Here is a 25,184-nt window from a genome sequence, read left to right on the forward strand (position 1 = left end):
TTGTTTAAAGGGGCTAGGAGTCTCTATAATTTGTTTATACAAGCATCTTAGTAGTGATCTGATGAGTGTGAGTGAACTGGAGCTGTTTTATGCACGACAGCATTGAATCCATTATGTTTGTCAGCGGTGTAATCGACGGTACGGATTGAACCATCTGGTTCAACTAGGGAATATTGACCTAAATTGAAAGATTGATTGAAGGTTTATAAACTAGTTTCAGTCGACTTTATAAGGAATTTACCCTTAACAGTATCACCATCACGAGTTTCATGCTGAGACTTAACATCACCGGTGTGATAGTCATTTACTCCATATTTGAAAGCGTATTTTGGTGGTGCCTAGGAAGGAAAAAACATTAACTGGACGAGCTTTATAAAATAGATTTTCAACGAACATAATAATCAACAGCATGTTCCTCTTCATGTTCATAACCAGCTGAATGATGATCGCCTAAGGAAATTCTTGCAATTGGATGACCGTAGTCGTGACTTTCTTCTTGAATACCCTCTGAGTATTCATGACCTCCATCATATGAAGGGTAGTGTTCCAATGGATAGGCAAGACTTAAGCACAGCGCTGAAGCAAATACGAAATACTAAAAATATAAATTAAAAAATTATATGAGTTTATAAATAGGATTCATAAATAAACTAAAATGAAATAAGGACAAGTGATGAATTATCTAGCGATAAACTGAAAAATAGTAAACTCTATTTTATTTTGTTTGTTATTAAAAAGTAAGTTAGTATGCTCATAAAAGTTCAAGTATTATTTTTTATTGTATTATATGAGCCATATTTTTTTATTGCATAGTTTTTTGTTCAAAGAGTAAATTTTTCGGGTAAGATTATTGCTTTACAGTGTAAATTTACATTCGAAATTTTATGTTATGATCTCTTTTCCACTTAATTTAAAAATATGTATTTTATAACATTGAATGATTATGCATTTAAGAAGTTTTTTTCTCTCAAGATTTATTGAAATTATTTAATAATCTAATTACTTATTACAATTGCTAAAAAAAAGTCTATCAAGAATTTCCCTTGGAACTTAAACTTTGTTTATTTTACTGTTCTTTGGAGAGTGAAAGCAAGTATAACGTACTGAATTATTAATTATAAGCTTAAAATAAAAAGAATTAAAAGAATTAACAAATTCAAAAAAGTTCGCTGCTCAGCTCTATTGTTTAAATGTCCGATTGAAATTAAATTGAAATTAATGGAAAGTTCAATTTTTTAGTATTTTTTTTTTTAATTTCTTGAAATCTCTTGTAAAAATAAAAGATTTTTAATTGTTTTTATTTTCTCAAAAAAATTTGAGGAGTAACTTTACAAAAAGGGACAAAATCACTTTTCAATTTTTTTTTAAACTTATATAAATGAAAAGTTGCCCTTCACATTGGAACGTTTAAGTTAATCAACCCAAAAAACAGCAAATTGGTCCCTCAATCCGGGCTCTAAAAACCATTGAAAACTGAAAATCGTACACAAAATCACAATTTGGTTTTGTTTTTTTTTTTTTTTTGTCGATTTTCTGAGAAATCACAAAAAGAGTTCTTATTCTCTTTTGAAAAGCTATTCTACACTTGGTATTAATATTTTAAGTAATTTTGGATTCGAAAGGCTCCCACTCGAAAAGTTTTCAAAGAAAATATGAAAACCCAAAAAATAGATATTGGATGGATATTGATAGATATTGGATAAAATTTTCTGCGGTAATTTCAAAATTGTTTCATACCTAATGTCAAATTAATTTATTTTTAACGTGGCTAAGTCTCCTTTGCACTGAGCGTCTCAATTGAGGTTTCTAAAAAAGCGTATCTCCACGTGGAGTAACGATTATTAAAATATTCAAATAGCTACATCATATTGATAATTAATTTTATCTACAGGATATTTTGGTACCAGTTCCAAATTTTCTTATTTTTATCAAAAACTACAAAAATATCATAATCTACATACAAAATTTAATAATTTTTTTCGTAGATTATGGGTATTTTTTTAAGTCTCATTCTATCAATTTTTAGCTTTATAAATGTTTACCAACCTTCAATGTATGGGTGTATTATAGAAAAACACTGAATTTGTGTTAAAAGTCAACAAATTAATCGATTTCAATTATAGGGTTTTTGTTTTAGGTTACGAAATTATTCATTGGAAAACCAATTTTAAGGCTTGGTTAATTTTTTTTAACGCTGATGCTTTTATGTCTTGGTTAACAGCACTAATTCTTAAGATAAGCATAGTAACATTTATCAATATTCGGAAAATTAAAAAAAAATTGAGTTTTATATAAAATGGCTTAATCAATTTTAATTTGTTGTTTTCCTAATTCTTTTTTATGCAAGAACCGAAATGGGATACATAATTTTAACATTTAGTTAAAAAAGAGGTTTTATATAGTTTATCAGTCCGGGTGTCAAATCCGTTAGTTATAATTTAGGAGGTGCTTATAATAAAGGCTTAACTAATATCCTAAGTTTCCCCAAACGAATGTCGAACGCAACATTGTCAAAAATGCAAAAAATGACAACAACAAAAAAAAACGATTTTTTCAGTCTTTGTTGATTTAAGATATATACATATATCTGACAAAAATTTTCTGTCTCTTAAAACATCTAATATCTGCAGTCTTAATTCATCTTTGTTAGTCTTTCTAAGATATTGGCTTTTTGCTTTTTCCATTTTGCCAGTTTCATCGAAATCAATTAATTTTTGTGTTTTTAGTACAATTAGAATTTTCGTACATATTTTTTTGATATTGTCTCTTATAATAACTGCAATTTTTTTAACATCTTGAAAGATTAAACTTCTGTGTTTTCAAGTAAAAAATTTTATTTTACATTTGATCTATTCATACTGGCCAAATAGACAAAGACACTTTTCAATTTCGATCTATAAGAAGGTGAAGTTTTAAAAACTTTTGGAAAATTAAAAAAAAAATTTCCAAAGTTTTTTAAGACGAGACGACGAAAATTCAGTTAAATATTCCAAATCATTTTCTTGTGGATGTAATATATTTCGACATGAAAAAGTACTTCTCAATTCTGTTCTTTAACAAAAAAAAAAAAAAACCTTCATCAAATATACTAAATAAAAAACATAATTTGGGGTTGACAATTTCTTTATAAAAATGAAGAGAAGGTTAATCTCAAATAAAGTTTTAACAAGCTTAACTCTCTACCTACAGATTTTATAGCAACTCTAACCAAAATTATGGTAATTATCATTAAAACACAAACCACGCTAACAAAACTGAACCACGAGCGCGCTAACTATAAAAAAAAATACCTTAAGAACAGAGTTTTTTATGTTTAATGACCAATTAAGAAATTCTGTTAATTGGACCTGGAAAAATTCTCTTTTTAGAGCAAATATTTTACAACAGTTTCCACCACGAATTTGGTTGCTAGATAACTTATTTTATTTCTCAATGAAAAATATTACACGCTTTTAACTAACGAAAACTTATTTCTTCTTTTTTTATCGAATAAGGTTTGTTCATTGTAGGATATTATAAGGTTTTTTAACAACTCTTTGTAGATCATTCCACATTCAACACTGTAAAACAACAATGTGTTCTTAACAAGTTGTACAAAGTCTTTTTTTTTTTAGCTTCGTAAAAAAGTAATGCACTTAAAGTTATTGTTTAACTTTTACCACTCCACAGATAATCTGTACAGATTTCAGTGTTGCCAATTTACTACAATTCAGTTATTGTTTATGTCCGTTGAGTTATAACTCATTTCAAATCACTTATTGTCACATAATCCTTTTGTGTCCAATGTATTGTTTTGTTTTTTTAATATTTCATCATGTAATCCATATTTTTTATTACCTTAAAAGCCATTTTATAAATTTTTAAAATCTTTTAAGACCGCACACACGTTTTGCACGAAAGTTAAATTACTAAAATTATAAAATTTGATAAAAGCAAAAAAATAGGAATTGTAGGTTAGCACACAACAAGTCCTATATTATATTCACAAAAGCGAGTAAATATGATTTTATTTATATTTTAAGGAGAAGAAGAAGAGAAAAAAAAACGAGATCACTTTTTGAGCTGATCTTTACTAAAGCACTTTCCACAACTGAATAATGATGGAGTATCGAAAATTTGTTGCTTTTATATTATTTTTTAGGAAGAAAGCGAACGTAGGCCAACAAACGAACAAAAACCAACAACAACAACAAATCTGCAAAATTTTCAAATGCAGACACAAAAATTATTCTTCCAAGTCCAACATAACAACGATTATACGTCGTTGGTTGGTCGTTTGCAGTGTTTGGTAAATGCAACCCCCTCCTCAAGTTGATGGCGGAGCGGAGCAGTATGGATTCCCCAACCCTCGCTAAATTCAGATTGATGTTTATCTGAACGGATGACAGCCAAACACTAGACAATGAGTCCACTCGCACCTGCATGGATGGATGGATGGTAAAAGCTGCGTTCGATGGTAAGCTTCGTTTTGACTTGGTTCCATGCAGAATTGCAGAGTTGTGGTAAAGTGGTAGGTATACTCGTATGGTTCCATCCAACACACACTCGTTATGCACAAAGGGGATGATCTTAATTGAGAGGGAAACGTTTTGCCAGTGTTTTTTTTTCTTTGACGCTTTGTAGGTGAAAAATACTCGCGTGTCAAATGTTACTGGGTATTGGGTATTTCTGTGGAAAGCCGAGGAGGTTTTTGTGAGGAAAACGTGGATTTATGATACAGAAGACCATTGCCATGGATTGTTAACGGGGTAGAGCCTGGTAAGGTGGACCGCTGCTAGAGTAAAGACAGTGCAGCAGCATTTATCCGGAGACGGAAATAGGTAATATGGAGAGTGGCCAGCAGGTAAACATACCGAGTGTGGTTGTTCTTTATTTGTGTGCAATTTCTGTTTTTATTGTTATGATTATAATAACAAAGTCTAAATAAAATTGTTGTTTTAGTTTTTTTTTTATGATATTTTGCCATCAAATCGCTAGACTGTGGCGGTTGGTGTCTGCATGAAAATTGTTTGTGGTGTAACACACATATTATTATGATTTTGATGGTAGAACTGCATGTATGCGTCGTTGTTGTTGTCTGTCTAGCTTACATTTTTTTGATCATCGGTGTGACAGTCGCATTACAAAATATTAATTGGTGCAATTTTCAAAGCAATTAAACCATGGAATGCAGGTCATTTTGAATTGGTATTATAATCAAAAAAAAATATGCTTAATTGATCGCATTTTTCCGTATGAAAAAATTATTTGGAGTAAAGATTTGTGATTATACTCGTATACGTGATGATTGAAAACAAAATAAAATATATTTGAATAGACCAATATCATTGAATAATTATATATAGAAGTGACACCGATAGTTTCTAGCGCTACACAATTTTATTTTTTTCGGCAATCAGATGTACTAAAAAATCCCCAGAGAGAATGGGGCTTGTCTTAGAAAATTATTTTTCCAAAAATTTGTTTTTAAAAAGGAAATTTCACAAATACAAACGTAACAAAATAAATATCAAATAAAAATAAATTGTATCGACACGTCGACATCCTATAGTAGAAAAAAAAATAAGGAAATTTTAGTCACACATAAAACATAAAACAAATATCAAACAAAAATAAATCGTATCGACACATCGACATCCTATAAATGAAAAAATAAAATAAGGAAATTTTACTCATACATACAAAATTACACAAATATCAAACAAAAATATTGAAAAGTTAGTTGACATTATAAATGTATCCATAGTAACTCGAAACTAAAAGCAAGAAATTTTTTATTAACGACGAGAATTTGAACAAAATTAAATATTATTGTTGTATATCCTAGGCACGTTATAGCTTATAGGGCATGAAGGTTACCCTTGTTTCAATAGTCCTATTAGCGTAGGTGACAAGGTGATTGCTGTTTAATTTTGCTTTCTGAGTTCATATCCCCACAGAGATTGCTATTTTTTTATATTATATTTTGTTTTGGAATATTATGAAATGCGTAACAATTAGAGCCTTTTTTTGCTGAATCGAAACTTAAGCATTTAATTACAACATAAATCCTTATGTGACAGTTTACGCCGAAGTTAAAATAGAGCCTAAAAGTTTATGTTCAACATGAATTATTTAAGGTTCGTTTCAGCTAATGGCCCTTAAAGAAAAAAAGAAAAACGTTAAGAAAAACTCAACGTAATAATTTAAATGAGGTAAGAACTCAAACCAATAAGTCGTTTTGGCTCAAACTTTTTGTTTATTTTTGATTCCAAGGAGGGGAAATTGAAATTTTTTAACGGCACCAACTAGAGATGCTGCGAATAATGATTCGGTCGAATACCGAACATTCGACCACGCTTATATGTACATTCACTTACTATTAGGCTATTATTACTATAATTCACCAAAGCTTATCATTAGTAAATTTGATTTTCTACGACCCTTACCAATAATCAAATTAAAGGTTCACTTAAATATTTAACTGAATTATAAATATTTCTCTCAACCAATATAAACAATTTAATACTCAGATTAAAGGCTAAAGCTCGGCTAAATTTAATACTTGAGTTTCATAACCATAAAATTTAACCGAGCATTAGCTTTTAACCTGAGTTGTTTTTATACACTAGCCCAAAAAGTTTAAGGAACAAAGGAAAATTCGTGATAGCTCCAAAACAAGTACCAATTCGATTTGATTTTTTCTACTAAGATAGATTTTTAGAAAAAAAAATTTCAAAATCGTTGGAACCTTATAAATTTAAAAAAAAAAATTGGTATGCAATTTTGTAGAAATTACTAATCCAAAAACTATTATTTTCCCAAATTTTCTTTCTGTTTTATATCTAAACTATATAAATGCTTTTGTATAAAAAATTCGTTGAAATTAAATTGGTAGTTTGGCACGGTTCTACGGTAGGTTAATAATAATTTTAAAAAATGTCCATGATTGCCCAAAAACTATTATATAATTTTTTTAAACAAAATCACTGGTACCGTTTTCGAGAAAATTAAACATTTCCTAAATTGGTTTATGACGCAGGTATCGTTATTTTGATAAAAAAAAAATTAGTTCTAAAAACCCCTATGGAGATTCTGCAAAAAAATGCTACATACCAAGTTTGATGTTACTCGGTAGATCCATTTAGCTTTGGGAGGTGGCAAAGTACTACTAATAGTTAACTAGCGATTTTCAATGGAACGCACTTTCAACGAATTCAATACAAATCGTATCCACTCGGGAAGAAGAGCATGAGTAGGTAGATGATAGTACTAGATTAAACAAAAAATCTACTATTAGCAGACTACCACCTCCAGTGGAACACGGCTATAGTATTCCCATGTCTGATTGTTATCTCAACTTTTTTTTTGTACGAATGCATAGCTTGACTATATCATGACAAAATAAAAAGCATGTAAAATCTACATTCTTCTAGTTTTAGAATCTTAGAACCAAATATGTATTTTATTTCAAATGGTGAAGTAGAAAAATCATTGGAACTATCCCAAAACCACATTTTCTTGCATTTGCGATCAAAATATGCCCTTTTACCTTTTGAGTTTATTTGAACATTTTATTTATAAATATCGTTTAAATTTTAGATAACAAAAATGTTTTAATTAAAAATAAAGAAAAGTATCCAAAAATGGTACGAAAAGATTTTTTTTTTTCAAAATTTAACATTTTATAAAAACTGTTAATTTTTATTTGCAGTTGCAAATTCGAACAAAGCCGTATATCCAGAGTCCTTATTCGCAAAAATAAATCAGTTTAAGCAAATAAACGAGGTTGTTTCGTATTGTATTAAAATACTTTAAAATAATGTGAAATATGGCCATATTGTATGAACTTGATCCCTACCTACTCTTGCATTATGCGCTTTAAGAAAATAGTAAGTTATGCCACAGTGCATGTGGAAAACATTCAAACAATGTGAACTACAACTTTGGCCTAGATATTATTACAAAAAGCACCCTAATCAAAATTAAATAAACACTTCTATAACTGAAGAAAATCTTCTTCTTCTCGTTAATAAAAACAAAAAACAAAATCCTTCCAAACATACATAAGAATCAAACATTCAAAAATAAATATTCAATTCAAAATAATACAAAAATTTAAAATAAATTCAATTTCAATATTACAGAAACAAAAATAAACAAACACACTACTAGCACAAAACAAAACTAATACAAATATACACCAAATATAAATAATATTGTAAATGTGGTTACTTAGTAACCAAAAGTCCTTTTCAGGGATTTTTCGGCCATCGAATACACAATCCTAAAACGATTGTGGCGCCACTCCTCAAACGATTGTGGCTCCACCCCTCAAACATAGCGGACGTTTTTTCCGGTGTCACTTCTATATATAATTATTCAATGCCAATATACTTTTCGGAACAGTTTTCATTTTTTGTAGAAAACAAAAAAAAAAACAAAAAAATTGCGATTCAGTTTGTGAATAAAAATTAAAGTAAATATTTATTGCTGTCAATAGAAATAGGAAATAGCTTGAACATTTTTTTGTTTTTGGTGTCCTATTTTTAACTTCTCAACTGACAAACAACAAAAGAATTGAATCTTAACTTAAAAAGTATTTAATAATAATCATATTTGATAATAATTGATAACTGCAAAAAGGCGAGTTTCAAAAAGTCATTAACTTTTTGAAAAAAAGTATATCAGTTTATATTCGTTTATATTCATAGAATCTTTCTTAATTTGATTTGCTTTCCAGCTCCATTAATATCAATGCAACTTCCCAAGTAATAAAACTTCCATTAGTATCGAGAAAAAAATTAGTTATATCACGAATTTTGGATCCGTATTACCGAAATAAGCTTAGGCTAGTATCATGGATTGCCTCATTTAGAGTTTAGCAAATTTATCTTCTTAGTATCACAAGCACTTGTATAAATAACACATAGAAATGTTATGGCTATATGCATAAAAAACTTTCTAGATGAAACTCTTGACCTTTTTAAAATGTAAATGTTAATAATAAGTCATTTGGAACCTGCTGATTGGAATTCTTTTAACCCTCTGTAGACACAACTCTTTTTTGTGACGTGATTAGACACACGGGTGCGAATTTGGTTTATACTTTTTCATGTCGCTAGAACTTTTTTCCGTCTCAATATTTTGTAGAGAATCATATATGAAATTAATGTAGAATTTTCCGAGGAATTCGAATATTGTATTCAAAATTCCAAAAAAATATATTTTCACCCTTATTAAGCCAGTGTGCGAATTGCGTTAAAATGTTGGTTAAAATATGACGTTTGGTTAAAATTTGACACTAGTGGTTAAAATTTGACGTTTCTCAAGATAGAAAGATCAAGATAGATTTGAAATTATTTTTGTTATAATGCGTTGATATTTTAAGAAATGTTAAAAGTATTAATACAAAGTACTTCCTCAAATTAATATTCATCTTGAAATAATAATTTGAAATAATTGTTTGTTTGTTTTTTATTTTTTATATTTCTATTTTGTTGGCAGCTGGAGAACTATGAATTAGTGTTAGAAGACTGAATTAATAAATTTCTTTTTGATCATAATGGGAATTTATCGATAAAATAAAAAAAAAGTATGTGTAATTGAGAATTTCTTACATTTTCATATAATCCAGTCAAATAAGGGTTTAACCTCGGAATGAATGTTAGTAGAAATTTTTTTTGCTCAATATCTTCCTTTTGCCATTCTATAACATATCTCAAAAGTCTAGAAAAATCTCATGTCCGCTTGTCGCGATTTCAAGGTCAAATCGCGAAATGGAGATTTTCAAAACTAGCAAAAATAGGCTATGGTATTATATACACATATGATACATGATTTCAAGGTATTTTTTAATGCTGATTCCAAAAAATCTAAAATACCTGTTTTTCATCTGTCAACTCATATTATTATAACAGTTGCAAACTTACTCCCGAAAAACCCTTAAAAGTTATGGTAGATGAACCAAATTTTGAATGAAGATTTTAGAATCCATCATTATTAAAAATCAAAACAATTCATTACAAAAAATATATATACCTACGAAATAATGGTATTTTTTGATGGAGGGGCAAATTTTAGGATATGCACTAAAGAAGATTCTTGTTCATCTTAGGAATAAGTGCTAATAGGCTAATTTTTTCATTTTAATCTTTGTTTGGATATTCTTTAACTACCCCCAAAAATCTAAGAAAATCTCATGTCCGCAAGTCCTAATTTTCTTGGTTTGAATATAAGGTGCAGATTTGAAAAAAATTGAAAAACTACTCTTCAGATATTTGTGTCAGATCAACATGAATAAGGTGCATTACTTTTCAGGGATGGTCAGGTTGACTTGTTTGTGAGTTTTGTTGGAATAAGTGTTAAAAAATACCTTTAAATCATGTCGCTTATGTTGGTATACATATAAAAATTTAAACTTTTCTTATTAATTTTTTAAAATCTGCACCTTATTTTCAAACCAAGAAAATTAGGACTTGCGGACATGAGATTTTTTTAGATTTTTGAGGGAAAAAATTAGAATATTAGCACTTATTCCTAAGATGAACAAGAATCTTCTTTAGTGCATATCCTAAAATTTGCCCCTCCATCAAAAAATACCATTATTTCGTAGGTATATATATTTTTTGTAATGGATTGTTTTGATTTTTAATAATGATGGATTCTAAAATCTTCATTCAAAATTTGGTTCATCTACCATAACTTTTAAGGGTTTTTCGGGAGTAAGTTTGCAACTGTTATAATAATATGAGTTGACAGATTAAAAACAGGTATAACTTTTTCCAGAGACGTCAGATTGTCTTGATTTTAGATTTTTTGGAATCAGCATTAAAAAATACCTTGAAATCATGTATCATATGTGTATATAATACCATAGCCTATTTTTGCTAGTTTTGAAAATCTCCATTTCGCGATTTGACCTTGAAATCGCGACAAGCGGACATGAGATTTTTCTAGACTTTTGAGATATGTTATAGAATGGCAAAAGGAAGATATTGAGCAAAAAAAAATTCTACTAACATTCATTCCGAGATTTACCCCTTTTTTCTCCTTATTTGACTGTATAAATACTAGAATATTTAACTTGATATATTTTCAACTGGGTTTTGTTAAAAAAAAAATAGTTAATTGAACATAAGAAAAACCATTTTTGAGGGTAATTTTGTTTTATCTTGAGGGAATTTTATTCAAAGTAGTACCAAGAAAAAAGTCCCATTTAATACATTTTAACCCAATTCGCACAGCAAAAAAATAAATTTGATCCCTTTTTTAACCAAACGTCAAATTTTAATCGTGGTAGAAATTTTAACCAACATTTTAACGCAATTCGCACACGGCCTAAGAGACTTTTTTGTGACCACTTTTTTGAAAAATCGTAATTTTTTTTTATTTTTTCTTATTTTAGTAGTGCCAAATTCGCACCCGTGTGCCGACAGAGGGTTAAAACTATTGTGTAGTCAAAATTTTCAACACATTATTTTTGTTTTAATAAAACAAAACACTAATTCCACAGTACAACAAAATATTTACTTCAAAACGCAGTTTTTTCAAAATTCTGTTTTTTTTTTATTTAATTCTGCTCGAATTTATTTCTTGGTTCTTATATTAAATGCTACACTTTAATCAAATTCCATAGTCCTAATACAGACTTACAGAATATTTTGGTAGTGGTTCTATTTCCCTAAAAACAAACACAATTTTGCTAATTTTTTGTTGTTTTACTGCAGCAAGTCACTTAGCTGACTAAATGCTATCATCTTCTATTTATAAGTAAATTTGTAGAACATAGATCTTTAAAGTATTGAGATAGCTTGATTTTCCTTTGTTATATTGAGATAGTTTCATTTTCCTTTGTGTGCGAAGGAAAGAAGAATTTTAAAGACTTTATTTTTTATAAACTTTTTGAACGTGTATCGTGGGTATCTACCCTTTGAGGTTTGCATTTATTTCTAATGACTTTGATTCGATAAAGCGCTTTTGAGACTTATGACATTAATCATTTTTTCAAAATTTTTGTTTAAGTTTGAAATGCAACAAGTTCTTTAACTTACATTTCTAGTATTTTTATTTATATAAAAACTTTAAGTTATTACGAAAAATAAATATAAAATGGATTCAAAATCCATAAATTTATTTCTCCATAGAAATATTTCGGAAACGTTTAGAAATCTTGTCGAAAATGAATTAACAATATTCGCAATGTCATTAGCCTCCAAAATAAATTTAACTCTTGAAAATAACTTGCTTGAATTGTTTATCCTTTTTAAATTGTATCTTAAATATATGCAGTCAAAGTAATTTATAAAAGCTATTTCAACTCAACTAAATTCAAAACGTGTGTCTATACTAATTAAAAAGATAAATGCTACGGGACAAAGTATAAATCCTAAGAGGGAAAAAAAAAACTTACATTGCAAAGCTGAATATAAACTGTCTGAAATTTATTGATTCAGCATTTCAACAACTATTAACTTGATTGAATCCAACAGTTAGAGATCTCAAATGAAGTCTATTAATATCAAATTTAGGAGAAAGTAGACATTGGTATAATGTTTTCCTATTAAACTTGATCCTTTAAATTTAATCAAACAAAATCTCAAGTTTGTGTCTTTCATGTACATCTGTTATACCATGTTCAAAGTAAACAGACCTTCCTTTTATAAGCATCTAAAACTCGATATAGTAACTATATCAAATCATCAACCTTCGAATGGCACTCCTTACCTGATTTCAATAACGTCTAACCTTCGCATTGATACATGTACCCTTTGAGCACAAGACTAGTACTTACCTATAAAACTAGTATACCAAAGTAGGTGCATTTATGTAAGAAAAAAATAAATAAAAAAAGAAAAACTGATATTTTCCAAAAAATATTATAATCTCAACTGATCTAAGGAGAAAAGATGGATTATCATGAAACCGAAAGTAGCCACGCATTGAAAACAAGATTGCACACATTGCGCCGCCTAGGAAAGAGAAAAATTATAGAAAGAAAAAAAAATTGTTACGCACGATTTTGGAGTTTCAGCCTATCTTGACAACTTAATAGAGTTTATAATTTTTATTTTCTTTCAATATAGTGCAGATGCATATAAGTATATAAACTGGATAGAAATAAAAAAAATATACAGTAAGAACAACAATAACAAAAATTTAAACTTGCAATGGGAAAAACACAAATATAGATACGAGTTAAACCTAGTTTCATTGAACAAGAAGTAGCTGGATTTTGCACCAAGGAAGTGAAAGAAAGTTTTTTTTTTCTGCGCATTTTTAATTAACAAGATATAAATTTTAAAACAAGTTTTTTTTTTTTGTAAGGAATATATTAAACAGGGGGTTTATCAATAGAAAAAAAAAAAAAAATACAAAAAACTATCTGAAAATCAAAAAAAGGAAGGAAATTCATGATAAAACGAAAGCATTGGTGTGTGCAAAGCAATAAAACCTGAATTATTAAGACATTTGTTTGTGTTTATCAGAAAAAAGAGGAACTGGCAATTTAATAAAAATCTAAAAAAGGTAAATTATAATAAATGTTGCAATAAAAGTGCATTTACATTTTAATTTGTTGTGTCATTATCACATCAAGTGTGACAAGGTGAATAAAACTGTCGAAATCCATGGAAGTTTTGTGTAATTACAATCAAAATAGGTACCAATAAAAAAAACAGCTTTTTATGCATCATTCATAGATATTTATTTGTTTGTCTTCTAAAACAAAAGAGCTGAGGTCAAAACTTTAAAAATCAATTTCTATAGAAATTGAAAGGGAAATTCATGGATATGTATATTTTATTGACACGAGAATAAAAACAATTTATAAATTAAGCGTTTTCAATTGTTAAAAGTGTGTCAAAATCTTAACAAAAAAATAAATGAAAAAGTAGTTGATTGATGTTTAGTACTTAAAAATTTGTTATTCCTTACAATCAAACGCTAGTCTCTCTAAAGACCATCTCACTGTCGGACTTTATTCCAAAATTTAATAAAATGACCGCATTGACAAATTTCTTTAAGACAATATAGTTGTTAGCTATATAGTTTACAGCCGCTCACAGTTAATTTTGTTTTTATTTTTGTTTGCAATAAACAATAATCGATTTTTATGCCTTTTACGATTATTTTCTTTACTATTCTGCAACCAGTAGACCTCCTGGGAGAATTGTATTGTAAATCTAAAAACCAAACTACATTCATGTATTTTTTTTTTTTTTTTGTATTTCTTGTCATTTGAACTCCTTGCTGCTTGTTGCAATAAAACATGATTTTCTGCAGGCATTTTGAATGTAATTTAATGCAACTTTCGTCACATTTTGCTGCATTGTCTTTTTTCTTTACACAATCGCGCATTTTGTGAATGTAAAAGAAATCATTTAAATTCATCGTCAAACTAGATGAACCTTGCAGCTAAAAAAAAAGACACAATTATATGGATCGTTATATTACTCAAATTGTTATTGGACCTCTTTTCTTTAACAAAAGTCTATTGAACACGATTCCAATCAAGCATCAGAGTCTTTGAAAAAAGGTCATTATTTTATATTTTTCAACGCACGTTGTTAATTTTTTTTTTTCTATAAATAAAATATAAATCCAATTAAATGATATAAATAAAAATAAATAAAACCAAAGCCACTATTGAGCTCCAATTAAACTTACGAAATTATTAGTTGATGTTCATGAGTCTATACGCAAGTCTTAAGGCTCAAGATTACGGTTAGGGATGTAGAAATCTTTAAACTCAACTTATTCCATGAGTATACATAACATAATCATCATCTTTTCCTCAAAAAAGTTAAGCTAAGCTAACATTGCCGACCGATATTCAATAATCAGAAGATTACATGAGCATCATCATGTAGTCCAAGAGCAAGATTTAGCTTCTTCATAAAGCTGGGAATCAAGCTGCAATACAAAATTGTGTTAGGAAATTGATTTTCTTCATGTTTGGTTTTTTTTTTTTTCAATTAAGCGGATAACATTTAAAGAGATTGAGGACGATGAAGTGTAGACAGTGAAGTAGCTATTGGGGTCAATGAGTGTTGATGAAGGAATGATTATGTTGTAGTAGCAGTTCTTTACCACGTGTTGATAATAATTGTTCATATTTATATCAGACATTAAACATTTACTTAGAAAGAAGAAAGACACGCATTTCAGGTGTTAAAATAATAATTAATCTTCCGTGTTAAATAATTAAGTGAATACGTTCCACATGTTGTCTGTTTTTGCACGAAAATCAAAGGAAATAGTCATAATTTGTAGAAGTTATTGTTTTTTTTTTTCAAAATGCAATATGAATAGGAATACGGTTCACACAAGAAAGTCACGAAATACTTCAAATTGATTAAACTTCACCAATTCTTTCCTAAAAGGCAATATTTCAACATCGCACAGTGTGACAATTCGCACATTTAGCGGGATTTAAATAAAAAAACAACATACATGAATGTAAACAAAAACCAGTTTCTCTTAAAGCCTAAACCTCCCCCTCAATGACTGTGCACATTTTTATGAGGTGGTACTAAGCACAACAACAAAAAATTACCTTAGAAATTAACTTTTGTATAATTTTTAGGAGAATGGTCTGATTTAGTGTCAAGTGAATTAGCTTCTGTTGCAAGTGGTTCGTGAGGTTTAAAGGAAAAGTTTATTTTTTTTTTATATTTAATATAATATTTGTGATTTTAAACTTAAGTTTTTTTTTATAAAGTGTTGTCATAAAAAATGGGAGTGCTTGGAAGAAAAAAATTAGTGAAGAACTATCTGTTTTATGTTCATTATGTTCATTAGACAAAAAGTATAATTTTACAGTGTTTTTCAAGGTTGAGACCCTTTTTGTTTTAAAGCTGTATATATGTGGAACCAAAAAGTGTTTTGTCTTTTTGCGCACAGGTGCGACACTCATACAAAATTTTTCGTGCTCTAGGATGCCAACCGAATTTGGAAAAAACAAATTTTTGATATTTGGATTTACAAAATCAAAATTGAGCGCTTCGATGCTGTGTTTTCCTTCGTTATGGATAATTTTAATAATTTTTCATTTTCTGAAGAGGCAATTAAGTCAATAAATGGAACCATCAAAACTTTATGTTTTGAGGTTTGACGAAAAAATGACCAAATGTATTCGTCATAGAGAACGCTTTGAAAGCAATAATTGTGATTGGTTAAATGAAATCATTAAACTTAAACTTAACTTCTTAATTTTAAGTATTTTTTTAGAAAATTGCCCCTCCCTCTTAAACGGGGGGAAATTGACCCCCTCTCCTGCAGTAATGCTTGTATTTACCTCCTCTACAAGAATTCGTTCCAATTCTTCACCTTATCGTACTTTTGCCCAAAAATGACCCCCATTAAACCTCTTTTGGTTAAAAATATGAAAGAATATTAACAAAATCGTTGTTTAATTTCATTTTGTATATATTTGATATTAATTCTACACTGAGGGAAAAGCCACCATAAAATAACGTAAAATCGATGAAAACCACATTGATTTAACTTTTATTCGGAATGATTTTGCGTTGAAGATGAACATTTTAAAATCAACGTGGAAAAAAGTTTAATTTTTGATGGTTTCGTATCTTAAAGTCACATAATTCAAAGTAGTTCATCTTTGAAACAAAGACGTTTCAACTTCAATTTATTTTTTCCCTCAGTGATATAAAAAAAAAATCTTCGAAAAGTTATAATCTGTGAGCGTTATTAATTAAATCCCGCTAAATGTGCGAATTGTCACACTGTGCATCGATCGGTCCGAAGACCTTTTGCAATGAAATGTATATTTGAATACATTCCACATTTTTAGTAAAAATTGTAATTCTTGAATTCCAATAAATTTTCTTCATTACACAGATTTCGTAAGGTGAAATATGATAATGTTCCATAAACGAATAGGTTCCACAATATTGTTAAATATCTACTTTTTTGATTATTTAAACTATTAAGTTACTAATAGTGTACCTTTTGAGATTTTTTCAGAGCTCTTGCTAAATGCAGTATGAATACGTTCCACAACACAAATAGTCATCAAATATCATGCAAGTAGTTAAAGGAGTTCACGAATTAGAGCGACAATAATAGAAGATACATTGATCGTTATATGCCAGCAGTTTTTATTAAATTAATAAAAGAATATGTTCCACAATCTTCTACATTAAATATTTAAGGCTTTTATAGCTGCGTTCCTTTGGAAATATTTATCTACTTTTTAGTACTTAAAACTACTTTGAACTACTTTGCTATACTGAAAAAGTAGTTCAAAGCAGCTTTAAGTACTAAAAAGTAGATAAATATTTCCAAAGGAACGCTGCTTATGATAAGTGGTAGTGTCTTGAAGTTAATAAATTTTTGATTTTTTTTCTTTTAAATATTTTAAAAACAAACATTTTTCTGAAATTAAGTTAAATACGTTCCACAATCTTTTTGATACGATATTTTTCTTACTAACATTAATATGAGTAGAATGTTGACAACTTCATTTGATTATGACGTTTCCAAAGTACAAAGTAAGTCCAACTATAACTACCGAGAGTCATGTGCGTGCAGTCTTTACGTATCCCAGAAGAATGATTTTGTTCAGCTTTAAACGTTTAACAGATGAAATCCCAAGCAACATCTCCTTTCTTCAATCATTACAAAAAAAAAAATCATCACATCTGCACAAAACCTTTAACTCTTAGTTCGTTAAAAGTTTTACCTTTTGTGTAGCACTAAATCAAACAATCATGTCTGTGGTTTTGTGACACAATTGTCCCATTGAATTACACATCTTTGTGCAACAACCAAAAAACGAACAGAAGCACGATATTCAAAGAGTTCTCTCTTATTCACTTGTCCATACAACAGGAAAAAAAAATAGACAAGGATTGACGCTCCAAATCCAAATCTGTATCAAAATCCAAATCCATATCCAAATACAATATTATGGATAGTAAAGAGTCGAGGTACCTTTGAGGCTCTATATGTTCACATTCATTGGTTTTGGCCAACCAAGTAACAGTAGTGATATGAACTGACACTAGGAAATTGTTATGTGATCCAAATTGAATTGACTGCGGACAGTGGAGTATATTTTTGTAATGAAGTGTTTCTTTGTGTTTATGTGTGTGTGTGCGTGTGGGAGTCCTACTCACCTAGTTTTAGTAGCCAGCTGCGCAAAAAAGTGATGGGAAACTTTTACAACTCAAATCGCACCAATACAGATTTGGTAATTGGGTTAAGTAAGAAAGCAAAGTAAGTCTAATACGGAAGGTTTTTTTCCATAGGCTTGAATGATTTTAAATTTTGTTTTCCCTGATTTTTCAGTGAAATTATTTTTTACTTTAAAATCAATTAACCATTAAGACAATTATGATTATGATGTGGTAATATTGGTAAGTGTTTTTGTGTAAGGGAAATTAAATTGAATGATTTATGATTTAATGGCGTATTTATAGGCTTATAGTTGCAAAATAGTTTGAAAGTAGAATACAAAAATTACTAACCATAATAGCTTATTTTTATCTTAAAAGCTTTAAATAAACAAGCCTGATTAAATATAGTAAATTAAATATTTAACTTTACTTTACATTGACAAGTCTGCCGGGCCTATTATAAAGAGGTAAAAGCGACACAAATATCTTAAAAGAAGCAAAACGTAGCCAAATAAATTTTGTTTCAAAAGCTGGTAACTAGTTTTCAAAAAAATAAATTTTATGGAAACCAAGTGCCGTTATACTTCTCGTATAGATTTGAGCCCAGTAAATTCGAAAATCTTATCTTAAAAAAATATTTATGGATAGGTTTTCGAGATATGATTTTGTTTGTCGTTGTTTTTTCCACCATAATAAGTATTCGGTCTATATATTGAGTAATAAACGACTTATCTGAACAGAAAAGCCAGCGCCTGAGTAAATAAGCAAAACACTAGGAAACACTAGAACAACTTTTCTGGGTCACTCCAGATGTTTAAGTGCAATGTATTAAAACATTTTTAAAAAATTTTTCAAAAAGACCAAAAACAGTAGATTTTGAAAGTCCATATTTTATCCAATTTTAGCTGTATTTAATTTTTGTGACCATTGATGATTGATTGAAAGATAAAGTATTTTATTTTCTCTGTTACATGTTCACTATAAATGCTCAAAGGATAAAAATAGACCATTTATTAAAAATATCAAAAATTTCGTTTTTGAATAGTTTTTCTTAAGTTTTCTACAATATTTTAATTTTAATTTTTTATTTGAGGATACATATCGATAGGAAATTTATCTACAAATAATTACTCAATAAAAATTTTTAAATTCAGCTTGCTTTTCAAGTTAAAGACAAAAACTAAAAAGTAACAGAAAAAGTCAAAAATATTAATGGTTACAAAAATGGTCATGTCTTTATAATTTATCCATAGATTTTGAAGAAAATTATTATCTTTTTGTCTTTGCCAGAAAGTTTACTATACATGAAAAATTTAAAACTATGAGGATTCGAAAGATTTTGATTTTTTCTTTTAGTAATAAAGTTTTTTTTGTAAAAATTTCCTTAAAAAAATTTTTAATGTTTTAATACATTGCACTTAAACATTTGGAGTGACCCAGAAAAGTTGTTCTAGTGTTTCTTGCTTATTTACTCAGCTTTCGATGCCGGCATTTTGTGATGCCCAATTTCAAAGGTTGAAAAGCAAAGTAAAACTCAGCTAAAAGAAAACAAATCAACTATATCCAGTGGCGTGATGGTAAATGCAATAGACTATGATGATAGAAGTCTGGGTTCGATTCCCAGCCTTCTTCACCTAAATATTAAAAAGTTTTTTTTTCAGGTGTACTATCTCTTGCGAGGAATTGAAAAATCCGCCAAGAGTATCATTGTGATGAAAAAGTGTGTCTCTGCTTAGCCATTCGTAGTCCGGCGGTTATTTCGTTCAATTTCGATTCGCTGTTAAGATATCTTTTTTAATCCCTTTCTACAAGATCTTCTTCTCAATGTTGTCAATCTGATCCGCATTTAATTGATTAGTCTCTCCTAAAGCTGGTTTAAAAATGTCAAGATGCAGAAACCACATTCTTCTTTCTACGACGATATAAAACCCTCCAATAAAGTGCTATCAGCCTAAGTGCTATATTGGAGGTGGTGTTTTAAACTTTCAAACTATAACGTAGTTAAGATGACTGTTAGATATCATAGATCTCATAAACCAGATAGGGAACTTATTGTACCCAATTATTTCTTCACAAGAGATCACCAACAAACGATGTAATAATCACTTGATACAATTAAAATAATTGAAGAAATTTATCGTATAGATAAAGCAAACAATCATTAAACAAAAATCTTAAAAAAGAAACCGCAACATTAAATTATGGCCGACAGTTTTGTGCAAAGATCAAATACCCCTAACTAATGTCCATTATGCTGCTTTGAGTTACTGTGGTAGCAAAAAAACATCACCAAGTAACCCACAGTAGACTGTTTTTGTGAACTAACAAGCACCTTACTCACGGAAATACCGTCGTCGTTGTCGTCAAGCTATAAAGCTTGTGTGCATGGCTCATTGGCACTTTACAAACATTTATTATTTTCTTACCGCACTATGAGTCTATGTACCTATTTTCATTCAATCACTTAACAAGCCATCATTCTTGGCACACGTCTTTGGTAGTTCTGAGGCGAGACTCCACTTTTTTTTTAGGTTATGTAACTTTAATTTCAATGCAATTAACCACAAATTAATATTTACATATAAATTTATTGGTTTTTTTTTGAAAATTACTGGGCATAGAGGTGGTGGCTTCTGTGGTTGTTAAGAGTTAACAGTTGTTGTGCCTTTTCAGTGCACAAGTAAGCTATTGCGATTGCTATCTTGTGTATAGCTTGATTGAGTGATTGTTTTCAGTTTCAAGAAATGCCCGAAATACTTGGTTTATTTTACCAGCAAGCAAAGCACCATGCAGTGCAGTACTTTCAAATCAGCAGCAGCAGCAGAGTGATGGAAAGTAATGACCATATTGTGTCAAAACTGGACTACAAGACAGCATAAGTATTGAGAGCCTTTCTGTGTGATTATGTAAGCTGTGCAGTTGCTGAATATTATTATTAATTTTTCACAAGGCAAATGTATACTTTGTTTAGAGACTTTTTTATACAAAGTAGAAGAATTCATGAAGAAATGTCCAGGAAATCATGAAAACTGATAGTCCAAAAAATCACCAAAATCGCATCAAAAAGGTCCCTTTTTATGGTCAAAAGGGGAATTGTTAAATTCTTTGCTCTTTCTTGAGGTCTTTTTTGTCTAATATCATCATATGACACATGTTTTTAAGGTATTTTTTGATGATGAATCTAATGACATAAAAATATAGCCAATACGATTGCTCTAAAAAAAGTAATTTTGACTTCAACAGATAAAATATAATCAAAACCCATGTGAAAAACATGATACACTGATGAAATTTGGGATGAAGGTTTTGGATAAAGGATTCATAAAGTTCTTAAAAACATTTTTTTTTTATAGGTTGAGTTATGTGTAAGAAAGGTATCATAACAGCTGACATAATTTTTCAAACTTGGTGAAAAAGTTTTGTTTGTATAAGAACTAAGAATCTAAAGAATCTACACAATAATCTTGAGTGAAAGGGTGTTTTTTTTTTTAAAGAAATTATAAAATTCGGAATAAGTCCACAAAAAATGTTACACCAATGAAAATTTGTACAAATGTTTCATTTATTTATAGGCAGTCTATACCTACAAATATTTTATGTAAAAGGTGTTTTTTTTTTTTTGGGTAATAAGGGAAATTTAAGTTCCGTAAAATCAATGCTATAAAAGGGTTGTAAAAAAATAAGTTTATATATTTTTTTTTTCATGTGGAAGGGTGTTTTTTTTTTAGGTGTAGAGAAAATGTGGGTACATTGAAAAATGGTACCCTATTGAAATTCAGCAATTATGTTTCTTTTGCGATTAGAAACAAGAATCTAAAGTGTCTATAAGAATATCATGGTTAAAAGGGTGTTTTTTTTTTAAATAAAAACAAAAATGATGGGCCACCATAATGAAATTTAGTGAAAACTTTGAATTTGGGATAGAAAACAAGAATAAAGAGTTTTCATAAAAAAAAATTTAGGTGAAAGGGTGTTTTTTTTTCGAGGAGACAGTTAAATCTGTAATTTTTCCCAAGAAGCCAACAACTCGTGTAAAAAGTCTAAGAACTTAAGTATAAACATTTAATTTTTCATCTAAACCAAAAATGAAGTGAATCATTGGCGTTTTGGAACCAATTACAGATTTTACTGTCTCTTCCAAAAAAACCCCCTTTCACCTAAATTTTTTTTATGAAAACTCTTTATTCTTGGTTTTTATCCCAAATTCAAAGTTTTCACCCCACTTTTTTTATAGACTTTTTTATCCTTGGTTCTTATCTCAAAAGCACCTTTTGCCAAGTTTCATGAATCTACCAAAGAATTATTTTTTTTAAATGCCTATTTTACGTGTACTATAAACCCTGGAAGAATTCCTAAATCACTGAGACTATCCTGTAGATCAGTATACTTGATAGTTCGAAATAAAATTCTAGCAAACGTCTATCAGTAATTCAAGAAGAAGTAAAATTTTGTCGACATATTCGAACACCATATTGGCTTATAATGTATGACAATCAGGAAATGGCATGTTCAAAAAGATAAACTACCAGCTGTGTGATACATTTGTGCTGTTTGCTGTTTCAAAGCCTCGTTACCTAGATCGTAAAAATTATTGCTATTAGGCCAAAGTGTATTTATTGGCTTGCAATTTGTGGCGCCGCCACCGCTGCGCTGCTATATCGCGCAGTCACACTGCCACAGCTGATGGTGAATAAGGGATCTGTAAGAGGATTTAAATATATCACAGTCAAACTTCCAGTAGTACATTACTGTCTTTGTAGAGCATAGTGTCTGATGGGAGCTACTAGCGCAGAAGCTGGAGAAAGATATCGAGACTAAACGTCTTGTGGTTACTTTACTTTACTACTTTTTTTTTCTGACCGCACAAATGGTTATTAAGACTTCGAACAATGAAATAGAAAGCAAATATAGACGGAAATTTTGTTTTTCTTTTTGCTAAGTTTGCAAGCGATTGCAGGAATGTGAAGCACTCAGTCTTTGTATCTTGAGTATGAGCTCCTGGATCGATGTGCATAGAAGTGTGTGCTCCAAATGTATTGTTGGTTTGGTATAGCGACTACTTGCTGCTACTCCAGACTGACGTGTGTTCAATGGAGCGTCGTTGTACACACGCAAGCTACTTTACATTGCCATTTATATTTTTTCGTATGTAGTCTAATTAAGGTGAATGGAAGTAAAAGAGCTAACAACAGCAGCCAAACAGCCAATAGCATGTATAGCGTATTGTGAGAGAGTGTTTCTAAATTATATAATATTAGCATAATAATGCGATAATGCATAATAGTTTTTTAATACCAACAATATAAGGAATGTGGGAAATCGATGTTAATATTTTTTTTTTACATTTTTGTGGCATAAGTGCGCAGTCAGGCTTGCTAATGTGATTTATGGAATTTTTAAGGAGGTGTTACATTGTTAAAGGCGGTACAAAATCATATCGCTTCTTTTTGCATAATTTTTACGAGGAAACTATGAAAAGAAAATTCTTTTTTAAAGAAACCTTTTATATTCCCGAAAACGTGCATATAGTGTGTAGTTGAAAACGTTAAACGGGTACCTACTGTCTGCACTTGTTAAAGCCTTCACTAGTTTTGAAATTTGTCTTGCAGCCATTTTCAAAAGGTGCTATGAGATATATCAGACGGTTAACTTTTTTGTTACACACATTCTTCTATTTCCTGTCAAAAATAGACAATTTACCAAAAAAAAATCTTAACATTACCAAATGGCTTACGATTTAAATGACCAAGAAAAAATCCCGTCTCGCTCTCGTCTCATCGTCTCGAAATATTGTAAATCAGGCATATCTCTTTTCTTCCCCGAGATTTCTAAATTTAAGTAAGTTTAGTAGGTTTGGCTTATCTTTAAAAATTCATATTTCTTTTTCACAAGAACAAAAGTACTCTTTTCTAATGGATTTTGGGGTGCTGATTTTGAATCCGAACTCAAAAATTTCGGTCAGCTCTCGATTTTGAGATATAGTAGTTTTTTGGGGATTTTCTAAAAAAAAAAACTTGATTTTGTGATTCTTTAATGCGTAAATGTATCTCAAAATCCTGACGTGATAGACTTTTTTCGACTTCGGATTCGATCTCAACACAGCAAAAACCATAAGAAAAATATACTTTGTTTCTGGGAGAAACAAATCTGAAGCTTTACAAGGCAGTTTATGGAACTGTTTATGACAAATAAGATATTTCTAAATAGAAAAATAGTATATAAAATTACAAAACACGTATAAATTTGTTTTAATATACACTTCGCGTCACTTGAATAGAAACAACATTTTTTCTTTAGAAAATAGCGATTGGCGCTTTGGTGAGGTAACTTAGTAGATTTTTGGTTTTGCATTTTCAAAGAGGAACTTTTAACAAACAATGTTGTAAAAACAAAAAACCCAAAACAGAAACCGTATGGCTTCTAGTTGCGTTTTTTCGCATTACCTCACAAAAAACAGTGTTTTTTTGCGTCACTTGAATAGAAACAAGCTCTTAAATTAGATAAAAATGATGAAAAATCATGGAAAACACTAATTATAGTAAAGCAATATTAAGGTTTGACATTATTTGCACATTATAACCAATTATGGGCTACGAGCTACCAATATAGGCACCACAGAAAATGCATAAATAGCAGCTAACATTGGAAATGCACCTGCACTATGCAAAATCGAGAAAGATATTGGAAAATTTGCCAAATTTGGATGAGATAATTTTTAAAATATCGGAAACTAGTGATCAAATCAAAAAATAAGACAGGTGAGACCCAAGTCACGAGCAGAGAAAAAAATAACTTAAAAACTAGCTGCAATTTTCTTCACTTTGCCGCTAAAATCGGTCAAAAACGTGGTGTTAGTGCGATGGAAACGTGTTGGTTTGTTCCATCCTGGAAGTTATAAAAGGTGCACAACATTAAAAAAGCCTCAAAATGCAAAATAACAACATTTTACGTTCTACTAAGATTACAAAAAAGTTAACTATTTTATAGTTGCATTCGAACTGAAAAGTAGTGAGGTAAATAGTGGTTTTTAAAGGAAAACATACAAACTCAGATGGACCACGTTAA

The 25,184-nt window shown here is 29.6% G+C and overlaps 1 protein-coding gene across 1 annotated transcript; it reads right to left on the bottom strand.

Moving 5' to 3' along the window:
* LOC129912735 (larval cuticle protein A3A) lies at positions 1-20,965 on the bottom strand. Its single transcript, XM_055991130.1, has 4 exons — positions 20,891-20,965; positions 395-595; positions 242-338; positions 1-178 (listed from the first exon to the last, which is right to left on the bottom strand). Exons 1-4 carry the CDS (start codon positions 20,963-20,965, stop codon positions 48-50), a joined length of 504 nt encoding a protein of 167 aa, XP_055847105.1. The 3' UTR covers positions 1-47.
* Positions 20,966-25,184: the final 4,219 nt, after the last annotated feature.

This window comes from Episyrphus balteatus, chromosome 2 (assembly GCF_945859705.1).
Source record: "Episyrphus balteatus chromosome 2, idEpiBalt1.1, whole genome shotgun sequence".
In the NCBI taxonomy this organism is placed as follows: Eukaryota; Metazoa; Arthropoda; class Insecta; order Diptera; family Syrphidae; genus Episyrphus; species Episyrphus balteatus.

Coding starts and splice junctions, on each gene's coding strand:
- LOC129912735 (XM_055991130.1), bottom strand. CDS start 20,965: ATGGTCATTACTTTCCATCACTCTGCTGCTGCTGCTGATTTGAAAGTA. Junction 596..20,890: donor GCATGGTGCTTTGCTTGCTG/GTAAAATAAACC, acceptor TTATATTTTTAG/TATTTCGTATTTGCTTCAGC. Junction 339..394: donor AACATGCTGTTGATTATTAT/GTTCGTTGAAAA, acceptor TTTCCTTCCTAG/GCACCACCAAAATACGCTTT.